This window comes from Danio rerio, chromosome 23, assembly GCF_049306965.1.
Source record: "Danio rerio strain Tuebingen ecotype United States chromosome 23, GRCz12tu, whole genome shotgun sequence".
Lineage (NCBI taxonomy): Eukaryota > Metazoa > Chordata > Actinopteri > Cypriniformes > Danionidae > Danio > Danio rerio.
Window position 1 is genome coordinate 6,655,494 of NC_133198.1, and position 25,907 is coordinate 6,681,400.

Genomic DNA, 25,907 nt, shown 5'->3' on the forward strand with positions numbered 1-25,907 from the left:
ACTATGGAGATTTATGTAATTTCGGGTATTTCATTCTTAATTGCTCACCTTTAACTGCAATTTGTCACTTTCATTTAGGAGCATTTCATGCATGCCCCCCTTGACAAGCGAGATATTGAATATGACTATAAACTGCTGGAAGAGTGTTGTTTTAATGAAATTTGAGAAAAACCTCCTCATTTCGCAATGTGGGGGACTAAGGTCTTACACTGACTTGTTAGGTGTAATGTAATGTGTATTTATATAGCGCATTTATTTTGTATGGCCATACCGCCAAAGCGCTTCACAGTCATGAGGGGGTCTCTTCATACCACCACCAGTGTGCAGCATCCACTTGGATGACGCGACGACGCCAGTTCGCTCACCACACACCAGCTATTTAGAGCCAGTTTGGTGGATGGGGATGATTAAGAGGCCATGATCGTAAGGGCCGATTAAGGAACTTTGGCCAGGACACTGGGGTTACACCCCTGCTCTTTATGAGAAACACCTCTCTAACACCACTTCCAACAGCAACCTACTTTTTCCCCTGTGGTCTCCCATCCAGGTACTGACCAGCCTCAGCCCTGCTTAGCTTCAGTGAGTAACCGGTCTAGGGCTGCAGGGTGACATGGCACATTTATTGAATAGAAATGTTTCTGATTCACGTATCCATATTCGTCTTAAGGTGGCACCTTTATAGCAATGTGCGTGCAGTTAATCGCTCCGATTACATTGGGAAAACGGCGACCCCAGCAAATTGCGCTTTAATGTTTGGCTGGTCAACTGCATGGTATGGAAACCTTATATAGCTGCTATACATGCGGATGAACCCGTCCCACACAGCTGCCATTACACGGCTCAAAGATGTAGTGTGCAATTTAACACAACAGCCTCTAGGAGTCGCCAATGGAATTAAAACAAAACACACACAAGAAATGCACGTTCGCCAGGCATGAAGCTGGGGTGGACCAATGCACATTCTTACGTTCATTTTATCGTTAGTAAATCCAAACGCGAGCTCGAAACCTGGCGTAAGCAAAGTTTTTATGCGTACGCAGCGTTGATAAATGAGGCCCCTGGGGTTTATTGTATAAAGTGCAGCATTTTGGGGTCCAGAAGTAAAATCAAGTGAGCAAATCACAAACACAAAAGTTTAGCTCCACCCTTTTCCAATAAGCATCACATGAAACTTAATATTGGTCTTGCCATGCTCTGATTTTAAATTCAATTATCATTGGCAGTGATTCATGGGATCGTAGTTCTTTCCCATCAATAAAGATGGCAAGTTTGCAGTCTTTATCTATTTGTCAGTAGACATGGGTCAATATAGGATTCTGATGGTATGATAAAAATATCACGGTATGAAACACAAAAACCACTTTTCCCCTTTGAAAACAATATACTTTATTTTTTGAAAGAATTACAATATTTTGGAGCAGAAAACACATCAGGCTAAATAATTCAATAAATCTTTGATCTCTGCTGCCTTTATTAGTTTTAAAAACACAGAATTCTTTACAATTTATTTCTAGTACAGACTGCATGATTTTAGCCCTGATTTTGACTCGCCGACAGGTTTTGAGAAATCGCCGACAAATGCCTGAAATCACAGGCAAATCGCTGCTCATTCATGTGAGTGACCTTCACACAGATGAAATATCAAAGACGCGATCCGAGAGAATTGACGGTGAGTCGCCGATGCCTGTGACATATTTGGCGTGCTAAATATCTGGAGGTAACGGCGATTCAAATCATGCCGTGTGAAATGAGCTGTGATTGAAAACATCAGCGATCGCCTACAGCCAATGAGAGAGCAGCTTTCACTTGTCTGTGTGTGTTACTGCAGGCCAGCGGGAGGCTGGGGGAAAAGTTTAAAACGCTCCTTTTCAGTTTATTTGGACCTAAGAAATTGAGGAAAAACTAGTGTAAATTTGGCAGGAGCACCCGTGTCTGTTTGACGTGTTATGTGCGCAATACCCCAACCGGGTCAATAAAGAAAGTTGAGGAGAAATGACTAATTCACTTTAAACCCAGGTGAGCAAATATGCACATTTTCTACCCCATTTAAGGCTTCTTTCTCATTATGTAGTTAATAACAAAAGATATACTTTGTGAATTTGGCTGTGGGACTTAGTTTGGACGAAGTTGTCGGCGATTCTTCCTATTGTAAAGTCATGTAATGTGAAAGCCCCTGTCGCAGATCCATCTTGCATTGTAAACAAAGCAGCGTCAAAACGCCAGCCCAGATAGTCATGCAGTGTGAAACATCTGTGGCACGACTACTTTGAAAATCATACAGTCTGAACTCTGCTTTAAAATGGCATCTTAGGACATTTTTTCTGCTGGAGATACTGTTGTCCTAAAAAACAAAACAAAAAATGTAAATAAAAAAATCTTACTCATACTTTAGGAACGGTATTACAGAAAATTTTGAAGGTTTTAAAACCATGACTTTTCCAAACCGCGGTATACCTTAAAAACAGTTATCGTCCCATGCCTATTTGTCAGATTTTTTCACATAATACTTTGCAATCATTTAACTATGATGTGATTCTCCTCATTGTTTTGGTTCATGGCTTATAACACTTTAACAAATACCATTTTTATATCATGATGAGCATTTCCAGCATTATGTAGTGACATCAAAGAACTCAAAGCATAAATTCACAAAGAAAGTGTTAACCATATATTGAAATATCTGTTTATATTTTCCAAAAGAAGTAACCACAGAGTTATAGGATCAGAAAAATATCAGTCCGCAAACATTTTTTTAGAATTTAAATGAGTGAAATAAACGTACCTTATGGATGTGACCTAAAAAAGTTTGCGAGTTTACAACATACTTGAGAGATATTCTGTGAAGTAACTGCACAACACAAAAGAAATAATGCTAATCAAAGAATGAAATTTACTCTCTATAGAACAAACATGATGGATTTTACTTTTACTTAAGACTTTTGCATTTATGAAGAAGAAGCTTGGTTATGGATGTGACACCTTTCCCATATGGATGTGACCGATGTGAAATTGGCACTTGTTTGAATTTTCGTAAATCAAATATAATTGTTTAAAATCATTGACAGATATTTTGGAGTATTTTTACAGTACTGTAAAAATTACGGTGGCCGGGAAGTGCAAAACAACATTACAAAGTGTAAAACACTTTAACAAAGCTCGAGACAAATTTACATTTTGAAAAACATTTTTACCTGTCATCAGACACAATTACATAAAAAAATTTTTTTTACCAAGGACGAAACAAATTTACATTTTACAAAAAACTTAAGACGCAAAACACTTTTACAAGTCCCAAAACAAATTTACAATAAAAGATTCCGGTCCCACTTTATATTAAGTAGCCTTAACTAATAAGTACTTGCACAGGAATTAATAGTTATTACAATGTACTTATTGTGTAAATACATGTATTTACTGTGTACTTATGCTTGATTAAATACCTGTATGTAATTACATCGTTAATTAACTTCGGTAATTACATTTGTAAATACACTGTTGACCATCCCTTACACCTTAACCCACCCTTAAACCTACCCACGCCACCAAACCTGTCCATAACCCAACCTCTAATCCAACTCAAAAGCACCACAAGTGTTCTCAAATACATTATAAACACAGTAAGTACATTTTATTTATTTTTTGATGCAAATACATAGTAGTTAAGGACACTTAATATAAAGTGGGACCAAGATTCATTACAGAAAAGGAATGTACCACACACCGAAAGTGACGTGGAATGTACCATGTAATGTTGTTTTGCACTTCCCAGCCACCGTAAAAATACAAGCTTGCTCAAGGAAGAAAAAAAAAAACTACTTTGAAACGGTTTTGCTATTCTGGTGAAAACTTTATCCTTTTAAAGGTTGTCAATTTATTGGATTTGCTCATATGTAAAAAGCAGAAAAAAACAACACACAAATAGTTTTACAACCACATAATAATGAGTAAATGGTGAGTTGTATTTCAACATGAATTTGAGAGATGATCAGATCTGACAATTATTCACTTCAAACAAAGAGACCATTGTTAGTTTTGCCATGCGGGAGACGATATCTCTACTTGGTTATTTTAGTGAGTTGAATGTCCTTGTTAAGAGGGAGATGACCGGGTTGGCACTCTTGCCATCTGTTGGTTGGCATTAGAGGGATTTTTCTCGTCTGGGGAGAAGGGTGTTGGTGATACGGGGGCTTCCCGAGGCTTTACGAGGGTGCTGGAGGTGGGGATTATGAAGGTGGAGGGTGCTGCTAACAAACCCCCTGTGGTTGGGGGGGTTGGGTGTTGGCTAACACACGGCATTGTGGGAGCTCTGCTGAACTAGCACAATGAGGATCAAACTACTTGAGCATCTGAGGCTCTGCTTACACCTGCAATCAAAGGAATAGTTCACCCTAAAATGGATTTGTACTCACCATTTATTTGCAATCAAGTGATTCTAAGGCCCATTTCTATTTTCGTACCCCTACCTTTTCCCCCCAAAGGGAACGGGGTTCAAAATTTACCCCCAAGAAATGGGACAGCACTACAATATCTGCACACGTCTTCATATGTCATCACAATCTCTTGCGTCATATGAGGTCGACGATGGCGACTGCTGTAGTTATTGTAGTTGCTTTATTTGTGGGTATTTTTCTTCAGGAAATCACTAAAGGTATATATCCTTTTATCATAACAATATAACGTGACAGTAAAAATACTAATTAGTGCATCTCCTGACTTCCGTGTGCAGCCATGCTGCTGTTGTAGCTGGTGTATTCTGGGAAATTTTCTCACCCCTTGGTTATGAGTGTGGTCCTGAAAAATATTCGTTTTAGGGGTATCTAGCCCATCCCTTTAGCCTACGCCTTCAAGATTAGGAGAATTGGGACACCCCTCCCCTTTCACACGAATGTGCAAAATGAGGGGTAAGAGTTATAATTATTTATGTTGGCTTGAGAAAGCCAACATACTGTTATACTACTCTGTCCTTGAAAACAAACGTATCTAACATATCTAGGCCGTTCATGCCACAAGGCCCAAATGTGGTCAAAATGTGCCTTCTGCATTCAAGATTGTTGCTATATCTCCTCATGCCTATAAGACTTATTGTTTTTTTTTTATAAAAAATGTTAAATATTAAATTTTTATAATCCGAGCATATAAAAAAAATTATACAAGCCCCAAATTTGGCCAAAAGCTGTATTTAGATGTGTTAGATTTTGTTGCTATATCTTTAAGCTTTATCAGACTTATAGTTTTCCAATAAATAATTTTTAAGCATTATTTTTCTCAAAATATGGCAAGCCATTTTTGACTTAAACTCCATATTTTTTACTGATATGGCAAGCCATTTTTGGATGTATCACTTTCACACTTATTAAGCATTGTATTTTCAAAGAAATACGGCAGGCCATTTCATCATTTACATCATTTACATGATGTTCATTCCCTTAGTCCCTTTATTAATCAGGGGTCGCCACAACGGAATGAGCCGCCAACTTATCCAGCATTTGTTTTACACAGCGAATGCCCTTCCAGCCGCAACCCAACACCAGGAACACATAATGTTCAAGTCCAGTTTTTGAGACTCATAAAGACTGTCATAGAAACATCGGGGTTGATTAAGATCACTCATATTGCCAAGAAGCTTTGATGTATCATCACTAACCTGTCAAATGTCCCCATAGCAATAAAACAGTATAACCTAGCAACCATTTAAAAATAGCAATATCTCTACATCAGAACATCGTAGGGACCTGGGCATTGGCTTGTTTGACTCATGCTAGCAAATGGGACTTCCTGTGTACTATGCATGGTAACAATGATAATGGAAGCCAAGTGCTAATAACGATTAGCTACATGCTATGAATGATTATCTAAATGCAATAACATATGCTAGAAATGCCTACTAAGTATTAGCATTTGATCAAACATGTACACGAGCATTGCCATTTAGCAACTCCTTAGCAACTACCTAACAATGCCATAATTGTTTTAGCAACTGCCTAGCAACCATTTAGCAACCGCTGCCGTGCTTCCTGCCAACTGCCATTCCCAGTCCTAGCGCAGTCACGTTGCCTTTCTCAAGCCAACATCAAAGTTTATCAATGAACTTTAGGTTCTAGTTGGGATTGGTATTTGAGTTTCTTGCTTCTATTGAACCCAAAAGATATTTTGAAGAGTATTGGAAATTGTCAGTCACTCGCATCTATAGTAGGAACAAAATATTGTAACTCATTTCCTGTTGTACTTTATAATCATTTGCAATTGAATTGGTTTGAAACAGGTTTACTGTGAATGAATATTTATGTTCTTCTTAAAGAAAAAGGTCACTTTTTGAGCAAAGATGGTGGTTTGTGGCTGTTTGATCCCATTTGACCACATGAGCATCAAACAGTACAATCAGATGTGTTTTGACTACAGCAAACCGGCTTACACTTGTATTTAGCATCGTCTGCGTGTGATCAGACTGACAAAAATCTTTATACCGGTGTAAATAGGCCTGAGATGCAGTCATGTGCCCAGAGCTGATTAAACGTTCACTGACATTTGACATTTATCACTTGGTGGCAGCAATAACACAATTGCACCAAGGAGCAAAGATGTCACGTCGTTGGTAATCTTTATGATTTTTATTTTTAAATCTCTATGATTTTTACTTTTTTTTTTTCAGCCATATCAGTTTTATTTAGCAAAAATAGTTGAAACACTTTCGTTGTTTTCACCCGTGTCCATGTGGGTTTCCTCCGGTTTTCCCCACAAGCCAAAAAACTTGTGGTACATGTGAATTGGGTAGGCTAAATTGTCCATAGTGTATGTGTGAATGAGTGTGTATGGATGTTTTCCAGTGATGGGTTGCGGCTGGAAGGGCATCCACAGCGTAAAACACATGCTGGATAAGTTGGCGGTTCATTCCGCTTTGGCAACCCCAGATTAATAAAGGGACTAAAGGCTGATTTATACTTCTGCGTCAAACGCCAGCGTATGCTACGGCGCTGATGCATAGCCCTTCGCCGTGGCCGTCTGCGTCGCTGACGTGCACCTCTCAAATGTAACTACACGTCGCAACGATGCGTAGCGCAACCTCTGTGATTGGTCAGCTTGATAGCGCTGACGAGTCTGGGCGGGACCAAGAGCCTTGTGAATGGTGCGAGCCTGATGGAGCAATTGTTTACAAGTGTGGAGTCCTGTGAAGGAGCTCCGGATGGAAAGCTTTGTTTTGTGTTTACCTCATAGTTAAAGTTGTTTCACGCACGCCGGTTACTGCCTCAAATTGAGTGAGTCAACAGTGAGTTTTAGCCACTTGTACATCCTGGAAGTGTTCAGGAAAAGCAAAACAGCAGCGAAGAAACTCGACACAGAGGAACATTTACACCTCACTGCCAACTAGCGTTTCGGAAGTGTTAATGCAGACTGACAGAGACAGCAAGCAAAAGTATAAATGCACAGCCACGCGCGTTGCCTGCGCCGTGGGTTATGCGGGTCACTTGACGCAGAAGTATAAACCAGGCTTAAGCCGAAAAGAAAATGAATGAATAAAGGTTGTCTTCAGTGTTGTATGCTCCTCCAGAAATCTGCTGCTCAAAAAAAAAATCATCAGTCCACAACATTATAATATATGACAACTAAAAAGAAAGACTACATTCATTTAAAATAGAAAAAAATATGTAAAATATATCATCTATTTATTTATTTTTTTAGTTTGAGTAATATACATGTTATTGGTTTGTGTTTGGCTGTGCATATTCATGTTTGACAGCTGCGTGTCCTACAATGTCACACAAGCCCCCATTTTAGCAGTGCTACATTTAGTTAGAGTGACGTGGCATGGGTGACTTTTACCTAAACTGGCCCCATATCTTATTCATCAGTCATTTATTTGTTGACCGCACTGTTTGTTCTTGTATATGATTGGTAAGGCGTGACCTTTAAAACCCCCTCCATCTCTGTGTCTCTTCCTGTCGCTGCCTCCGCCCAACAGATGTGGCTGCTAAAAGTGATATTCTGCTCCAGGCATGGAGACACGACATAAGATCATTCGTCCTTCCTCTTCGCCGTCATAATTTGCTCTCCTTTCTGTGCCTCTTCTTTTCGGTTCTCTTTGTGCCTCTGTTCTTTGTCACTATCATCCACGCACACTTTTGAAAAGGCTTCTTGCATCCTCGCATTACCATGACCACTTAAAGAAATATAAATGCTATATATATAAATGTCAGATTAAGGTACTGACTTGCCTATAATCACAGGTTTTTAACACTAAAATGACTGATGGAATATCGACTATAAATGATAGCTCACTTCAATCGTTGTTAATTAAATGGAAGCATTTGTATGTGAGTTTGCAGACAATTATTCGAAAGAATTGTGGCACTTATGCTTGAGAAATTATTGGAGAAATCCTGGAAAAGTCACTGAAGAAAAGTCTGATATTTCACTAGAAGATTTACTATGAAATTTAAATTGAAAGGTTAAAAAAAAGTAGTTTGTAATAGGCTTGGGTGGTATGCAAATTTTGATACCTTCAAACCTCCTCCCTATTTTACCTCGGGATCCGGTATTACTGTGCATAATTAAAAAAATGATGACGTAAGGCTCAGACGGCGTCACCAAACTGTTGGCTTGTGCCTAAACCATTCAATACCGCACATGCGACCTTAGGTTCGCGGTCACCTGTTTGTCTTGTTCTATTAGAGATCTGCCGCGTATGCTCTCTCTCATTTACACCCATACGCACACACACACACACACACACAGTGAGAGAGAGAGAGAGAGAGAGAGAGACAGCACCAAGCAACGCACAGCACCACGCTCTCTCTCTCTCTCTCATACATACACACACACACACACACACACACACACACAGAGCACTAAGGGACACACAGAATCAGCACGCTCTCTCTCTCATTCACACACACACACATATACCGCATCCACACGAATGCGCGCATGATCGCTTGCTCTGGAGTGATATTGTTAGACCCCGCGTCCACTCCCTTTTAAATTACACCAGAGTTACCGACCACTCCCACGCTTTATTTGTAAATTTATTCCTCCACCGCAAGAAATCTGATTGGGTCCCGCTGCTCCCGCGGTACAGCAGTGGGAATGCAGACCTCTAGTTCGTATTTACCACGTCTCCCTTCTCGTTCTCTCAAAACCGGAAATACTGCCAAACTGCAGGTCACTTGGTGCGCGACTCGCTACCTTACCTCACCTCTTTCTCTCTCTCTCTCTCTCTCTCTCTCCTCCACACTGTCCCGTGATGACAATCACACATACGCATTTGTAGGCATTTAATAAATTATATTTATTATTTAATATTTGTCTCCTATTTAAGTCCATTGTTTTTTTATGACGGTATAGAAACTGACACCGTTGCTATTTTTAGATCCCGCGGTATACCGTATTACCGCCCAAGCCTAGTTTGTAACTAGGGTTGCAACGATTATAGATTTTGGTTGTACAATTATAGTCTGAGAAATAATCCCAGTTTCACGATTATCATGATTATTATGCATTTGTTAATTTCTAAACACCACTAGTTTAAAAAAATGACATGAAAACTCCTTATGTTTTAAAGTTTTATTTATTTCTGTCAGAAACCAATTATTACAGCACAAAATAATATAAAAAAAAACAGCAGTAGTCCATTTCTCTCTTTGTGCTAAAACATAAGTAGATTTTTTGATATTTAAACAATTTTGCACTGTAAATAAATAATAGAACAATGAATAATTTAAAAAATGTGTTTGTCTAAAGCGGGGCTTGAAATTTACTTTCCTACTCGGTAGCACCGTTGCTCCCAACTTCAAATATTTTAGGAGCACCATAAAAAATTTAGAAGCACCACTGCAAATTCTATATTAACAGATTCATTGCATTTGAAAACAACATTAATCAGGACTAACAAAAACCAGAAACAGCTAACTAATTCTGTAATGACTTATTTATATTTGTGCAATAATTGCACAATTAATGTCTAGAAATTATAAATGATGACGATGATGATGATAATACTAACAATGAATAACATTATCATGCTGCTTTGAATGTGCTTGAATGCGAGTTATCTGCTATAAAAAGTCCAACTGCTACATTGACAAATAAATCTATAGTTTGCATCAAACAAAATGAAGCATTGCAGTAAGAAATCTACATTTTGCACTATTGTTTTTGTACACGTCAATATAAAAATAACCAGAAAGAACGGACAAAATCACTTCTGCCACTCTTTAAAGGTTTTGGTTTCGTTTTGTGTCATTGTAAATGCTCAGTCTTTTTATGCGCTGATTTACATTTTGTTGTGTTTGTGGAAAAAAGTTACACATGGTAGTGATGGGTCGTTCATGAACGATTCGTTCTTTTTGAATGAATCTTCAATATGACTTGGGAACTACGAGTCCTCTCAGGGAGTGATTCGTTCATCCGCGCGTGCGCACATTTGTGCAGGTCGTTCATCGTGGAAAGGCAGAAGCCAATCATATGAGTTTAGAGCCGGAAAAAGAATTGATCCGTTTATCTCTCGAGTCCTCTATCGAGTCATTCGTTCCTCACGCGCCAATCAAATGCGTTTAGAGTCGGAAAAAGAATTGAATCAAAAGGTGAACTATTTATCCTGGCTCCTATCGGCTCAGACTGTGCACATTGGTTAAGATTATACGTGACTATCAGTGTAACGTAAACGAATCACTGACATTTGAAGACATGAAGAGGTGAGCTGAGCTAAGAGACAACAATACCTTCATAATAATAATTATAATAATTCGTTACATTTATATAGCGCTTTTCTGGGCACTCAAAGCGCTTTACACAACCACCAGTGTGCAGCATCCACCTGGATGACGCGACGGCAGCCATTTTGCGCCAGACCGCACACCACACACCAGCTGATTGGTGGAGAGGAGACAGAGTGATGATATGCCAATCATGATATGGGGAGGGTTAGGAGGCCATGATGGACAGAGGCCAGTGGGCAGATTTGGCCAGGATGCCGGGGTTAAACCCCTACTCTTTTTCGAAGAACATCCTGGGATTTTTAACGACCACAGAGAGTCAGGACCTCGGTTTAACGTCTCATCCGAAAGACGGCACCCACTGAGCAGTATAGAGTCCCCATCACTATACTGGGGCATTAGGACCCACACAGACCGCAGGTTGGGCGCCCCCTGCTGGCCTCACTAACACCACTTCCGGCAGCAACCTAGCTTTCCCAAGTGGTCTCCCATCCAGGTACTGACCGGGCGCAGCCCTTCTTAGCTTCAGTGGGCGACCATGTGAGAGTTGCAGAGAGCTAGCTGCCGGCTAGACATAGACAAAAGAGCAGGTAAACATTGAATTATAATTTTCTCCTTCATATAGTAATCTTTTTATGACTTATTTGTCGTGTGATCAACCTTTTGGGCTGGTTGTAGATGTGTTTGGAAGCAATTCATAACATTTTAATAATATTTTGGCAAATTGAACCAAATGAACGAAATGACTCAAAAAGATTTGTTCATCTCGATGAACGAGACTCAAACTTCCGAGTCAGTAAAATGACCCGAACTTCCCATCACTACTACATGGGAAGTGATTTTCAAAAATTTTCTCTTTGACTCATTGGATGAAATTGCTGCTTTATTCACATGTCTTTTATGCGATGTTCCTGTTTTACATGTACATTTAATTCATATCTTTGGATGCAAACGTAGCTAATAATACAATTTTTACCATATTATTTCAGCTCTGAAGTGCTGCAAAGTGGATTTGCTTTCACAGCACAGAAAAGTGTCCTCTTAATTCAACACACAAAAAAAACACAAAGCAAACTCTTCCAGGCCTCCAGTACATCTACAGTTTATATTTTTTTATAATCCGCTCATTTCTATAAAGGTTGCAGACTCCATAAGGTCAGATAAGGAGCTCTCCATGTAGGAAGAGCGGAAGTCATGGACTCATTTTCAGCTAATTTGCAGAAATCACTTCGCCCTACTTTGCGAGTCCTCACACCCTTGTCAACTTTGCTCTTCTTTATTTTGCCTCGTCTCTGTCTCTCTGTTTCCCTCTCTCGTCCTCCTTGTCTCTCTCAATCCCTCTATTTCCCTGTCTGCATTAGCGTTTGCTAGGATGAATAGGGTCAGTAAGGACGGCAGACTCGGTTGATTTGCCTACTCCACAAAGCCACTGTCAGTCCCTATAAATCATCCTTCAGCTCAGGACAGCAGCAGGGGAATGGCAGACGAATGACACTGCAGCTGTGTGTGTGTGTGTATGTGTGAAAGGAAGGGTATGCTGCGGCAGATTTTATGTGTGTGTTTGGATGTGTGAGGATGTTGCTGGTTTTGAGTTTTCGGTTTTCTGAGCTCAGTGTCAGCAGCGCCTCTGGGTTCCTCTTTGTTTCGAGGAGCTTCATGGGTTACAGCCGCCGGTCTCTCTCTTTCTCTCTCTCTCCCTCCCTCTCTCTCTCTCTCTCTCTTTCTCTCTCTCTCTCTCTCTGCTGGTTGTGTGTTCTGCAATGTTGTTCAGCTATTATATCATCAGGCAGAAACTCATAAGAAACATTAATGAGGTCAGTGAGCAGGTCAGTCAGCACAACGAAGCATCTGCACTTAAAATGAACCATGTTTATTCATCTTACAATTATGTACAGTCATAGCTACTGTTCAGAATCGCATTTGGGCTCAGTTTTTACATTTCTTTTTACTTTTATGTAAGAGACAGCCTGATCTCACGAGAAAATGTAAGTATTTTACGTTTTGCCAGTTTAGTGGCTAAAAAGCTTTCTGTTTGTTTATAGTCCATATGGTGAGTACACAGACATAGACAGACTGTTGTAAATAAATTTAGTTCATTATAGATTTTAAAGATTCTTATTTTTTTGATAAATTATTTTAAGAAATGTGTATGCATACAACTAGAGTTTGCTTGTTTTGACAATTTATTTAAAATATGTAACTAAGAAATAACTAATAATAATATATAAAAGTCTGAAATTTCATTCGTAATGGTCTTAAAAAGATCTTAAATTTGATTTTGTGAAACCTACAGAAACCCTGGACAATCTTTCATTAGTATGTGTATTACTGTGCTAAATGTTTAGATTGATCTAAAGATTTTCTAACTCCCCATCTCTCTCTCTCTCTCTCTCTCTCCCTCTCTCTCTCTCCCTCTCTCCCTCTCTCTCTCTCTCTCTCTCTCTCTCATTCTCAGACTCAGCCAGCCATATGTTTACCCTCAGGCCGTCCTGCAGCCCAGTCTGCTTCTGCCCACACAGGTCTCCTCCACCTCCAGCAGCCCTTACCTTGACTTCAGCACTGCCTACGCCCAGTACGCCGCCTCCGCCTTCGAGCAGTACCCCTACGCCGCCTCGCCAGGGTTCCTCAGCTACATGTACCCTCCAGGCACCGCCGGGCCATCCTCCGCCATCTCCACCCCCATCCCAAACCCACTGTCCACCGGAGGAGGAGCCCCATCCACTGCCTTCATCCAGATCCCTCCACACCAGCTCCACACCGACCGCCTCTAGAACGGGAAACGGGGGACCAATGCTGAAATTGCACTAGAACACGGTCATTGTGGGACAGGGAACTGTGACATCATCAGCCTGTGACTGGAGTCGCACACAAAGGGCTTTTTCGTCAGTCGCTTTATGGACCTTTTCGGACAGGTTACTCTTATTATTCAATATTCTATTATCGGTAGATGATTGTTAGGTTAATAAATGGTGGATTGCAGGGATCGGGATTTAGTAAATGATGATAAATCAGAGATTATACACACACTGTTGTTCAAAAGTTTGTTTTTTTTAAAGAATGTTCATCAAGGATGCATTTATTTGATTTAAAAACAAGAAGAAAAAAAAAGCTGTCATATTGTCGTTACTATTTAAAATAACTGTGATCTATTTAAAGTGTAATTTATTTCTGTGACGCCATGCTGAGTTTTCAGCTGTCTTTATTTCAGTGTCTTTCAGAAATCATCCTAATAGGATGATTTGGTGCTTACGAAACCATTTATTTTATCTGCTTAACATCCTTCTGTAAACAATGATCTTTTTTTTTAGGATTCTTTGTTGAATATATAGGAAGTAGAAATCGTTTGTAATTTTCAAGATGTTTTAATGTCACTTTTGCTCGATTTAAGGCATCCCTGCTGACTACAAGTATTAATTTCTTTTATTGAAAGTCTAACTTTTGAACAACAGTGTGCATTTATATACCGCTTGGATGATCTGCAGGAAGATCTGTTAAGCACAAAGCCTTAGAGACTTCTCCTTTTTTATTTTCTATAGCTGTTCTTATGACACAGATGTGCTTCCCTTTATCTCTCTGAGCAAAAACGTGCATTTTTTTTAACCTGACTTTTTCCAGATTTAGATAACTTTTCTAGAAACGTAGCATTACAGAGACTGTCACCTCTTCAGTTCATGTAGACTCCTCTCTCCATCATAATAGCTCCACGTAGATTGTAATGATGTTTAATCCAGTAACACGAGGATTCAAGACGCGCTGTAGGAAACACACATTGAAATATCGAGTATTAATTATATTCCAATTTCTTTGATCCATGGTACTTTTTTAGATGTTTTCGGTCGATTTTGATCTGCGGACAAGTCAAAAGCAAGAGTATTGTGACTAATGTCAGGGGTTGCCATTGGTATTGCTCCACAAGTGACACTACAGGACTAATGCCAGCAAGAGAGAAAAAACCTGACAGAGGGGCGGTTGAACAGCACAACAGGATAATTTGCCAAGACAATCGGTTTGTTTTCAAAGTGTTTTCATTTATCGGCCCTCAGACACTCGATTGGAAATACCTTACAGTAAAGCCATGAGACCAGAACATGCAAAATAAAGCCATTTACAAAAAACTGAGCTTTTTTTGTTTGAGTTTGCTGACTGTATTTTCCTTTATGGGAATGTTTTGATTCAGAATACTTCTTTGTACAAACAGCCCTGCTGAAAAATTCAGCTTAAACCAGCTTGGCTGTTTTAGCTGGTTGACCAGCCTGGTTTAAGAGGGGTTTTGGCCACTTCCAGGCTGGTTTCCAGCCATTTTCAGCCTGGAAGTGACCAGCTAAAACCATCTAAAACCAGCTTGACCATCCTGGTTTTGCTGGGTTCCCAGCCTGGCTAGGCTGGTCAAGCTGGTTTTAGCTGGTCATCTCCCAACCTGACCAGCTAAAACCAGGCTGGAAATGGCTGGAAACCAGCCTGGAAGTGGCCAAAACCCTTCTAAAACCAGGCTGGTCGACCAGCTAAAAGCAGCCAACCATCCTAGGCTGGTTTAAGCTGGATTTTTCAGCAGGGAGTTGACTCAGATTTTAGACTTACACATTACTACTGCTACTACAGCTACAACCACCACTACTACTACTACTACAATGTCTACTACTACTGATACTATTAAAAGGACTACTTTTCCATTTCCACCTGGGGATACTCATCCCGAGGTCCTCAGATTATGCGGAGTCACTGATTGGATCCAAGACCAGCGACGAGATAATCCCAAGGTGTCCATTTTCGGGACCAGGCCGTATCCTGAGCTGCTGCTGCGCTGTTGGTCATAGTAGAGTGGAGAACATGAGACTGATTCCAGTGACACTCCAGGGACAGACGAGTGTTCGCTGAGGCCAGCTTACGGACTCCACTGCTGAGACTGCAGCTCTGCACAAGACTTTTGCCAAGCGGAGTAATTAAAATGGTCGTGCCGAACTGAGTCTGGTTCTCTCAAGGTTTTTTTTTTTCTTCACTCTTCTATTGGTGAAGGTTTTTTTCCCTCTCCGCTGTCGCCACTGGCTTGCATGTTTCAGGATCTGAAAAGCTACTCATCGATGAATTTGCTCTTCAGTGTTTGGACTCTCAGTAATGATTTCAAACCACACTGAACTGAGCTAAACTGAACTGAACTTAAACACTAAAAACTGAACTACCCTGATCCAGTTACTATGACCATTTATGTGAAGCTGCTTTGACACAATTTACATTGTAAAAGCGCTATACAAATAAAGCTGAATTGAATTGAATGACTGCTACTACAACATCTACATCAACAATGTCTACTAATTCTAATACTACTACACCGACAACTACTACTACACATCCATTACTTTTGATACCACTATACCAACGACATCTACTACTACAGAAACTACTTCAACTACTACTACTAATTTAAAGGTTCAATCTGCATTTACCATGTTTTTTTTACTCCAATTTGGAAATGTGGGAGAGCTTTAATAATGTACATTTAGAGTACATTTAGGGTCTCATGTCATGTTAATGTATGAAAGAGACGTGTGACACGCATATTGTTTGCTATATGGAATGGCAAAACTTTGAAGCTTAATATCTCAGAATCACTTAAATTCCAAGGTGACGAATTGGTACAGGTAATTCCATTGTTGCCGGTGTCTTCTCTTAACCATGGTATAAATGTATACGAATATATGATGTTTATTTTATTGTGTGTGTTTGTTTTTGATGATGATGATGATGATAGTTTTCACCCAATTTGCTTTCTGACCCTAAATTAATCTGTATTATATTTCTTTTATCATCCATTTCAATTATTTGTCAGTTGAGGGTTTTTCCATCTCCTTTAAAACCTTCTTTGTTCCTGCAGGCAAGTTCATTGAGAAACTAGGAAGTGTACATGTGCTTACGATGAACAACCCAAGGCAGTTTAACCACCGTTTACGGCTGCTTCAATGGAAGAGCTGGAGTCAATCCAAGAGTTCACGGACGTGCATAGAAACCTATGCAAATGAAGGAAGGCAGGGCATTAGGGCTTAGTGCGGGGCTTTATATGTTTTTTGCGAGTAGGCAAACTATCACTATGGAAACTGTGAGAAGTTTTATGCTCAAGGCCTCAGACCTCAATCCAAATGAGCACCTGTAAGCGACGTCACAAACCGTCCTTCCCCAACCAGTCCAAACGATTGTGCGCTGTGTGAGATCTTCCCATTATTTTCTCTTCTAAATAATAGGTCTTTCTCTCATGCACCATCTGTAGGTCAAAGAAACACTCCACTTTGTTGAAAATAGGCTCGTTTTACAAGTCCCATAGAGTTAAACAGTATATTTAAACAGCTTTTGAATCCATTCAGCCGATCTACAAGTCTGGAGAGAGTACTTTTAGCTTAGCTTAGCATAAATAATTGAATCAGATTAGACCAGTAGCATCTCAATCAAAAATGAATGATCGAATATTAATAAAACTAAGATAATTTACCTATTTTAAGATTGGCTCTTTTGTATTTGTACCGACTGGAAATACAAATGTTGCTGTTTTCTAGGTCAATATGTCTGGGAACTACACTCTCAAAAAAGGAAAGTGATGTGTTTCTTTTAAGTTGCACAAAAAAAATCCTGACCCTAATGGTAGGCTATTTAAGGAAATTAAAGACTCCCTTTTGTCCAGGCCAAAAGAAGGTCTAATGTGGGCCACTAAATTTAAATGCATTACACTATAATATAGGCGGTTCATTCCGCTGTGGCGACCCCAGATTAATAAAAGGGACTATGCCAAAAAGATCAATGTCGGAGTGTCAATGATAACCCCTGTCCAGCATCAGAAGTGGACACAAAAAAAAAAAAACAAGATTTAAAACTGGAAGCTGGAGCAGCGAGTGAAGATTATCTGGCTATTATCTGATTATCTGACATACAAGAGCATCATAATGTTAAACTGATGTCAGGGTCAAGTTCTTTAATCTTTGCATACAGGGGCGGACTGGCCATCTGGCAATTCTGGCAAATGCCAGAAGGGCCGGACCATTTTTTAAATGTGGGCTGGTATGCAATTTTTTTATAAAAATTTTTTATATGCATTGTTTTTACATGCAGGCAGCTTTAATCTCTTGCAAGATGTAAACATAATGATGATGATGATCATGATGATGATAAAAGTAATAATAATAATAAATATTAAGCATTGGCCCAATCGGCAATGGCCGGCTTGTTTCGAGATGGGCCGACCCAATCAGAGGTTACACAGACGCAATTAAAATCTGGCAAGAATGTCATACAAACAGTAAGTGCAACACAAGCTAGTTGACAGAGATGGGCCGTAAAAAAGGAAAGGTGGGGCCGAAAAACTCAGAGAAAGCAAAAAATAAATAAATAAATCAGATACTGCCAAATGCATAAAATTAACTAAAATGGTCTCGAGAGGGGGCAATGCAGTGGGTAGCACTGTCGCCTCACAGCAAGAGTGTCGATGGTTCAAGCCTCGGCTGGGTAAGTTGGTGTTTCTGTGTGAATGTTGCATGTTCGCGTGGGTTTCCTCCCGGTTTCCCTCACAAGTTCACAAGTGAATTGGGTAGACCTAATTGTCAGTAGTGCATGTGTGTGTATAGGGGTTTCCCAGAGATGGGTTGCAGCTTAGAGGGCATCCACTGCATAAAACATATGCTGGATAAGATGGCGGTTCATTTTACTATGGAATGAAATGACTGTTTGTATAAATTTGTTATAAATGGGTTGTTTTTGTTCCAGTCATATACATTAAATGTTTAAATATTCAAATATATTACAGACGGTACTGCTTATATTATTTTACCATCTGTACACCAATATAAGTAGTGAATGTGCGTGTCAGTGGATAGGGCTGTGTCGGTGTGGTAATGTGGGCCGGTGTGGCTACAGTGCCAGGGCTGATTTTTAGTCCCAGTCCGCCCCTGTTTGCATATACTTGATTTGAATTCAAAACTGGCTTGATTTTTTTTGCTAACATTTGCTCAAGAATACATGTACGAAGCCGAAGAACAAATGTGATGAACAAAGATCCAGGAGTTGGGAGTAATTTTGAGCATGACGTTTCGTGGCCTTGATTAGGTACAGGTGATTTTCACCAACTGAGGGCGCTGCAAACTACACTCTTCAGTACTTCAGTTATTCAGTTCAGCTGCATGAAGACCTCAAGCTGCTCGACAACAACGCTTATCAACAGAGACACCGCTAACAGTCCAAGGTAGTCACAATTATTAATGTAAAAAATGTTGTATAGTTGGCTCTGTTTGAATGCTGGCCACTATAAAACGAGGGCTGCGCGCGATTTTTAAAAGTTCGCAAACTCCACCACAACGCAATTTACAGACGCTACAGGCGTGGATGGAAATCTGGATAGTCTTGGAACTAGACAACTGCTAAAAAAAACTAATTTGGGCCCAAAATGAGCCTAAAATGTGTACTTTTTAAGTAGTGAATTTAAATTTGGTGACGCGGTGGTGCAGTAGGTTGCAAGAAAGTTGCTGGTTCTCACCTCGCCAGGGTCAGTTGGCATTTCTGTGTGGAGTTTGCATGTTCTCCCCGCGTTCGCGTGGGTTTCCTCCAGGTGCTCCGGTATTCCCCACAAGTCCAAAGACGTAGTACAGGTGAAATGAGTAAGATAAATTGTCCGTAGTGTATGTGTGAATGTATGTTTCCCAGAGATGGGTTGCGGCTGGAAGGGCATCTGCTGTGTAAAACCGTGCTGGATAAATTGGCGGTTCATTTTGCTGTAGCGACCCCAGATTAATAAAGGGACTATAAGCCGAAAAGAAAATTAATGAATGAATGTGTATTTCCAGTTAAATTGAACAGAAACTAGAATTTGTAGCATTTTATGTTCACAGAAACATTAGTTATCTAGGCCTGATTATTATTTATTTATTTAATTGTTATTCAAACTGTAATAAAATATGTTGAGTTAACAATATTAATAATAAAAGTATAGAACCCACCACTGTTTACAAACAAAAAAATTTAAATTTTTTTCTAGACAATTTTATTTGTAATATATTCATTTGCATGAATTATGATTTGTTTTATAAAGCAGGCTCCTTATATTTTAGCCTTCTCATTTTCTAAGTAGTATTTCATTAGACCAACAAATAGCAACAATGTTGCTGATCAGATAGATTTGCTAAAACCTTCCCTGCTGAAAGAAGGCATAAGCTGGTTAGCTTGACACATGGCTGCTGGTTACTGCTCAGAACCAGCTTTGTACCAGTACATGACCAATAAAGAACCAGCGTCTTGACATTTTATCCTACCCGTCAGATTATTCTAACACTGTATTTGAATGGCTCTGAGGTTGGGGTTAGGGATTAGGTCGATATTACAGCTTCATAATATCACACTCCACATTAAAATTGACACTGGACTGTTGCATACTTTCTGGTCGTGTTTGAAACTGTCTAACTTTTGGGGGGGAAAATTCAGGTGTTTTTCTGCTGTTTTTTCATTGTCAAAAGACCCAAAACCCTTAACAGCACTGTTTAGAATCCTGCCAGAATATGCTGAATTAAATTAATTACCGGCCGATAGTGTAGCCTTTGCAACCTTACTGGCTAGACGACTTATTCTTATGAATTGGAAATCAGCAGCTCTCCCTTCTTATCAGCAATGGTTTTTTGATTTCCTGCATGCTCTTCGGATGGAAAAGATTCGGTTTGCAATAAAACAAAAGCCAGAACAGTTCCAGAAAGTCTCGAGCCCTTTTATACATTTTTAAGGAGACACACATCTTAATTGCATTTTTACCTTTCTTTTCTTTGTAATATTTATTTTTATTTATTCTTCTTTATTTTTATTTGTTTATTCTTTTATTTTTGTTATGTTTGTATATCTTTGTGTATAAATGTGGTATTTTATCTTTATTTATATACTTATTTAGTGTTGATTATGTTTTCCTGATAATTTCTTGTTTGGTGAATTGTATCAGTGCGTATATCTATATGTATCAATATTATGTATATTTTAATGTCTGACCTAAGATGAACCTAATAAAAATAAATAAAATAAAAAATGACACAGGTAGCAGAATCTGATGAGATTGAGATTATTGCTTCATCAAAATCTACTCTTTGAATGGGAGGTAGGACAATTTGACAAGGTAGGACAAACCGACAGTGCACTGTCTTAAAAGTTCATCCTGTATGTCCGGGGAACTTTTCCATTCAACAAAAGATTCTTTATAATGACAAGTTTTTTTAGATGGTCTTCACACTATGATTTTTTTTTTTTTAATCTAAAAGGTTTTTATCAAAAAGGTTTTAAAACATTATAAAACAATGAAAAGGAAAACTATTTGGTTCTTAATGGCACCTTAATTTTTAAGAGTGCACATTCTTATTGTGTTTTTTTAATGCTTTATTAATATACCATAATTAAAGTAATAAAAATAATAAAATAAAAAATCTTCAGCAGTTTTGAGTTGACATTACACAAACTGTTGTACAGCGCCATCTTGTGTAATTTGAATGATATACACCGAGCCGTTTCTTTTCATGTATTTATTTGCATTCAGATATGATTCATATTGCTTTACTTGCCCAGTCATGGATGTTATCCTCAAACAAGATTTTATGAAAGGCAACACAGACACTGTAAACTCGAGAAGTAATTGTAAAGACTGGTGGCAAGGACTGGCTGTGTTTAAAACAGCTCAGTCCATGGGTGGTTTGTGTGAATGAAAAGTGAATGGAAGATCATAGCAAACAATACAGTTTGGGGTGTTTTAGAGTCCCGTAAAAATAAGAAAGGGAAAAAAAAAAACAAGCATGGTACAAACACGAGCGAGCTGTAATGATAAAAACCCAAAAGAAATGCTCAGATGACAGACACACTCACTCACTCACACACACACACACATACAGTACACTTGGTCGTGCACAAGCGAAACACACAAACATACCTTGGCACGCTCTCCCTCACACACACACACACACACACACACACACACAGAAAGACCCACAAAGCTGCACTCACTTGAACTCTCACAGAAAATAAAAAGTGTGAAACCCTGGTTAAGTTGCGTACATCCACATCTTGTTGTTTGTAGAAAACGAAAAATTGAAAATGAATTGTGAAAATGAAGTCAGATGAAAAGTGAAAAGCATGCCTAAATAAATTGCTACAGCCCCTCCCACAACATAAGCCCCGCCCACAACCCCACCTCAGAACCGCCCTCTACCCTGCACTGGTACTAGCAGCAAACCTAGAATACTACCCGGAGTAATGTACTCATTTCTGCTCCCTTACTGATCTTGCCGTGTAAATGCGACCCTCTGCGGGTCTCTGGTGTTGCGTCGCAGGAGGTTTATTGGCTGCTCAGGGCAGTGAGATGGTCCAGTGAGGTAGAGCCAGATTCGGTCCACAACTTCTCTGCAGGTTTATAGGGTTTGAGTCTTGAGCTCGATGGGCTCCCCGCGGGTCTCCTGCTGGTTCTCGGCCTCTGGGGGTCGACTGCCCTTCAGCGTGGCTAGCCGCTCAGAGAAGCCCCGCATACGGGGGAACAGGAAGAAGTCATAGAAGATGGCACCCATAGCAGCACCAATCATCGGACCCACCCAGTACACCTATCACACCAGAAGAAGAGGGATTTTATTTAGCCTCACAGAGAGATCGGATATATGGCAATATATACAAATGACATATACAACACACAAGTTCAGATTTGAATTTTATAAATGCAACATATGTTTTAAAATATTGCAAAAATGGCTGTATGCGTATAATTTTGTCCAACCATTGGAAGTATGTGTGTATGCAAGCAGCCATTTTCGCAATATTTCGAAATATATGTTGCGTATAGGACACATATTTTGTATATATGAAATCCAAATAATTGGAAATAAATGCAAATTATATATATATATATATATATATCGTTTCCCAGAGATGGGTTGCGGCTGGAAGCAATAGTATCTGGATGCAGCCTTTAAGATGCAAGCTGAGACTTCATCACTAAGCGATGCTATGTCAGACACAATGCACTCAAGTGGAGCTAGTGACGTCACTGTGACGGGTAGGGTTAGGGGTGGGGTTAGGTGAGCCCATTAAAAAGCATTGGATGCAGCCCAGATTGCACTGCACCAGGTCTGCAGCCAGACCCCTCTCGCTGGAATGGCATCCTCTGCATAAAAACTGGATAAGTTGGCGGTTCATTCCGCTGTGGCAACCCCAGATTAGTAAAAGGACTAAGCCAAAAAAATTTTAATAAATGATATACAAGTCGTTTTCATGTATAGTTTCTATCTATCTATCTATCTATCTATCTATCTATCTATCTATCTATCTATCTATCTATCTATCTATCTATCTATCTGTCTGTCTGTCTGTCTGTCTGTCTGTCTGTCTGTCTGTCTGTCTGTCTCTGTCTGTCTGTCTGTCTGTCTGTCTGTCTTGTCAGAAGAGAAAACATCTATTCTATCTATTTGTCTAGCTGTTTGTTATTAGTGAAAAGATATCTATTAGTCTGTTTTTTTGTCTTTTTTGTCTACCTGTTTGTCTGTCCAGCCTAATCTCACATGGAAACGTGAGTATTTTATGTTTTGTTAGTTTCTACGAGATCAGTCATATGAAAATGTACGATTTTAAAAAGGAGGCATGGCTCCAAACCCCAACCCCCAAACCCAACCGTCATTGGGGGATAAGCAAATCGTACTAAATTGTACAAATGAGATTGTACTAATTCATACGAAATAGCCACTAAATCAAAAAGTTTTGGATTTCTGTGAGATTCTGTTGGTCTGTCTCAATAGAAGAGAAAAATATATAATTCTGTATGTGTAAATCAGTATTTTATGCGTCCAGATTTGTTTTTCTTACCCAGTGGTTGATGAAATTCCTGGTGATAACAGCAGGGGCGAAAGACCTGGCTGGGTTCATTCCAGCTCCAGTGTAGTACATCTGGTTGAAAAAGATAAACAACATGATACATGTTTGGTGTACTGCCTACTTAGTGCTTATACCTGCCTAATATAGTACTTATAACACATTTGTGCTGAAATATTGTTTCTCACCCCCATCAGGTGGCCCATAGTAACAGAGAATCCAATGGACAGAGCAGCAGAACCCAGACGTCCATTTCTTCTTTCATCAGTGACAGCGAAAACGCAGACCACCAACTGCATAGTGAGGAACACCTCCACTGTGGTGGCCATTCCCAGACTCATGCCAGGCTGAAGCTGGAGAGAAACATCAACAGGTACAAAAACGAGGAGGAATTAACGTTTAAAAGTCCTATTTTTTTATGTGTATGAATACAACAAATAGAGATTTTATACATTACTAAATCACATATTTGCAAAATAGTTTTGTTTTAAACTTTTAATGAAATAAAATACAATTCCCGGAGACATTCTTACCGTGTTAAGTGCCATCGTGCCCCTCATGTTGTTGGGTGTAACTCCGTAGAGCGCCGCGGCTCCTGCCATGGCCCCCAGACACTGAGCACAAATGTAGAAGAAAGCTCTGAACACAGACATCTGAGAGCCGACTAAGTATGCAAAGGTGACAGCCGGATTAATGTGTCCTCCGCTGATGTGGCCGATGGATTGAATGAGTGTGGCAGCAGCAAAACCAAAGCAGAGAGCAGTGTGGAAGACATGGTACGGCCCGGTGGTCCAGCGTAGAGCGGCACCCATCCCGAAGAACACGAAGAACATGGTGCCGAAAAACTCGGCAAACACCGCCCGCCAAAACATCATAGAGCGAAACTCCCACATTATGATTTATGAGTCCCAACTAAATTCAAAACCGAAACTTTTTTGTTTGTTTTTTCGAGTTGGCAAGAAAAATGTCTTTAAAAAAAATATAATGTCCTTTTTTTTTTGCCAAGTACACTAAAAGTTCCTCAAAAACAGATCAATAATTAGGCCTAATAGATCTAGCCGTTAGCTAAGGCTGTGTGGGAAGCCGTGAGTAAATGGTCACACATGTAGCCGCACACGGGTCTTCTCTGCCAGCGCTGTTTCTCTTCGCCTGCACAACACCCGGACTGCTAAAGAAACATGAGGTGTGTGTGGTTGTGTGTGTGTGTGTGCATGCGTAGAAAATCTGGAGGGTTTTGTCAGAGAGACCTGAACATCGATGCTACAAGCTAAATCTATAGGGCTAATTCTAGTTGAGCGACACAGAAGAGGTTACAGAGCATATCCTGCCCACACCAAGTAGAGCTGGTCTGACAGACCACAAAGGGGCCATAGGGGGCATTTATAATGGCCTCGGGGCCCAGCGTGACGACATAATCCCCCCTGAGGGACAGAAGCTAAAGGGAGCATCCCATATCAAGCAGACCGCACTCGCTTTTCTGTCCATTAAACTCAAAGAGGGTGAGATTAAGAGAGGAACATCAGGGCTCAATGTGATGGAGACGTATTTTAAGGGTGAAGGGGAACTTAAAAGTGCTCAAAAGTACAGAACGGATACAGCAATGACATCTCGAATTATGAAATTGCTCAATAAAATGTGCTTTTCTAATGTATGTGTGCTTATAACATGCACTAGATCATTCAAATCAGCAAATAAGTGTGTGTTTTTATTACATTTCCATTAATATGGATTCACTGTGGCTGGTTTGACTGGTTAGAACCCAAACATGGGCAGAAAACACAGATCCTCTGGATAATGTCACGCATCTGCAAACACACACAATGTTGGTCCATCCCTGTGGCTCAAGGGAGGCCCTGCGCTGAGTGAAACCCAGCGGTGTTCAGATACATGCAGCCAGAAAAGCCCTGAGCACAGGAAAGCCATTGTTCCTCAGAGCATGAAGTTAACATGGAACAACATCCTTTATCTGTCTCTCTGCTAGACCTCCAGTCTGTCTCCTGCACTTGCTGTCTGTCCATCCATCCACAGATCTTTCTATCCATCCCGGCATCTATTGTTTGGTGGCTTTACCAATCTGCCATTTGTTCATTCTCATTGGATCCATTCATTCATTGATCTTTCAGTAATTTCATCCATCTATCCATCTGTCTATAGCCCCTTTCACACAGTGATACCGGTAAATATCCGGAAAATTTCCGGAACGACTTTACCGGTAAGTTCAAAAAAGCGCTGTTCACACAGGCAAGGACATTACGGAATTTTTCCGGAAAAGAGCATTCACACATCCATCCCAAAATGCCGGTAAATTCTGACATCATTTTCCAGAAATGACCTCTAAACGGCTGCGCTTGT

General features: G+C 39.9%; 2 protein-coding genes across 3 annotated transcripts in view; one reads left to right on the forward strand and one right to left on the reverse strand.

Moving 5' to 3' along the window:
* The window catches only part of rbm38 (RNA binding motif protein 38), a 199,313-nt gene that overhangs the window by 30,088 nt on the left and 143,318 nt on the right, over positions 1–25,907 (forward strand). The window contains 1 exon segment of one of the 2 annotated variants that reach the window (NM_001110127.1): positions 13,165–14,824. The exons of the other annotated variant lie outside the window; for it this stretch is intronic. Within the exon segment in view, the coding sequence (NP_001103597.1) occupies positions 13,165–13,480 (316 nt within the window). The 3' untranslated portion in view covers positions 13,481–14,824. 2 annotated transcript variants of the gene reach the window in all.
* Positions 21,218–24,904, reverse strand: mipb (major intrinsic protein of lens fiber b). The gene is given in 4 exon segments (NM_001020520.1): positions 21,218–22,297; positions 23,550–23,630; positions 23,744–23,908; positions 24,089–24,904. Coding segments are annotated over 4 exon segments (792 nt in total). The 5' UTR covers positions 24,449–24,904; the 3' UTR covers positions 21,218–22,111.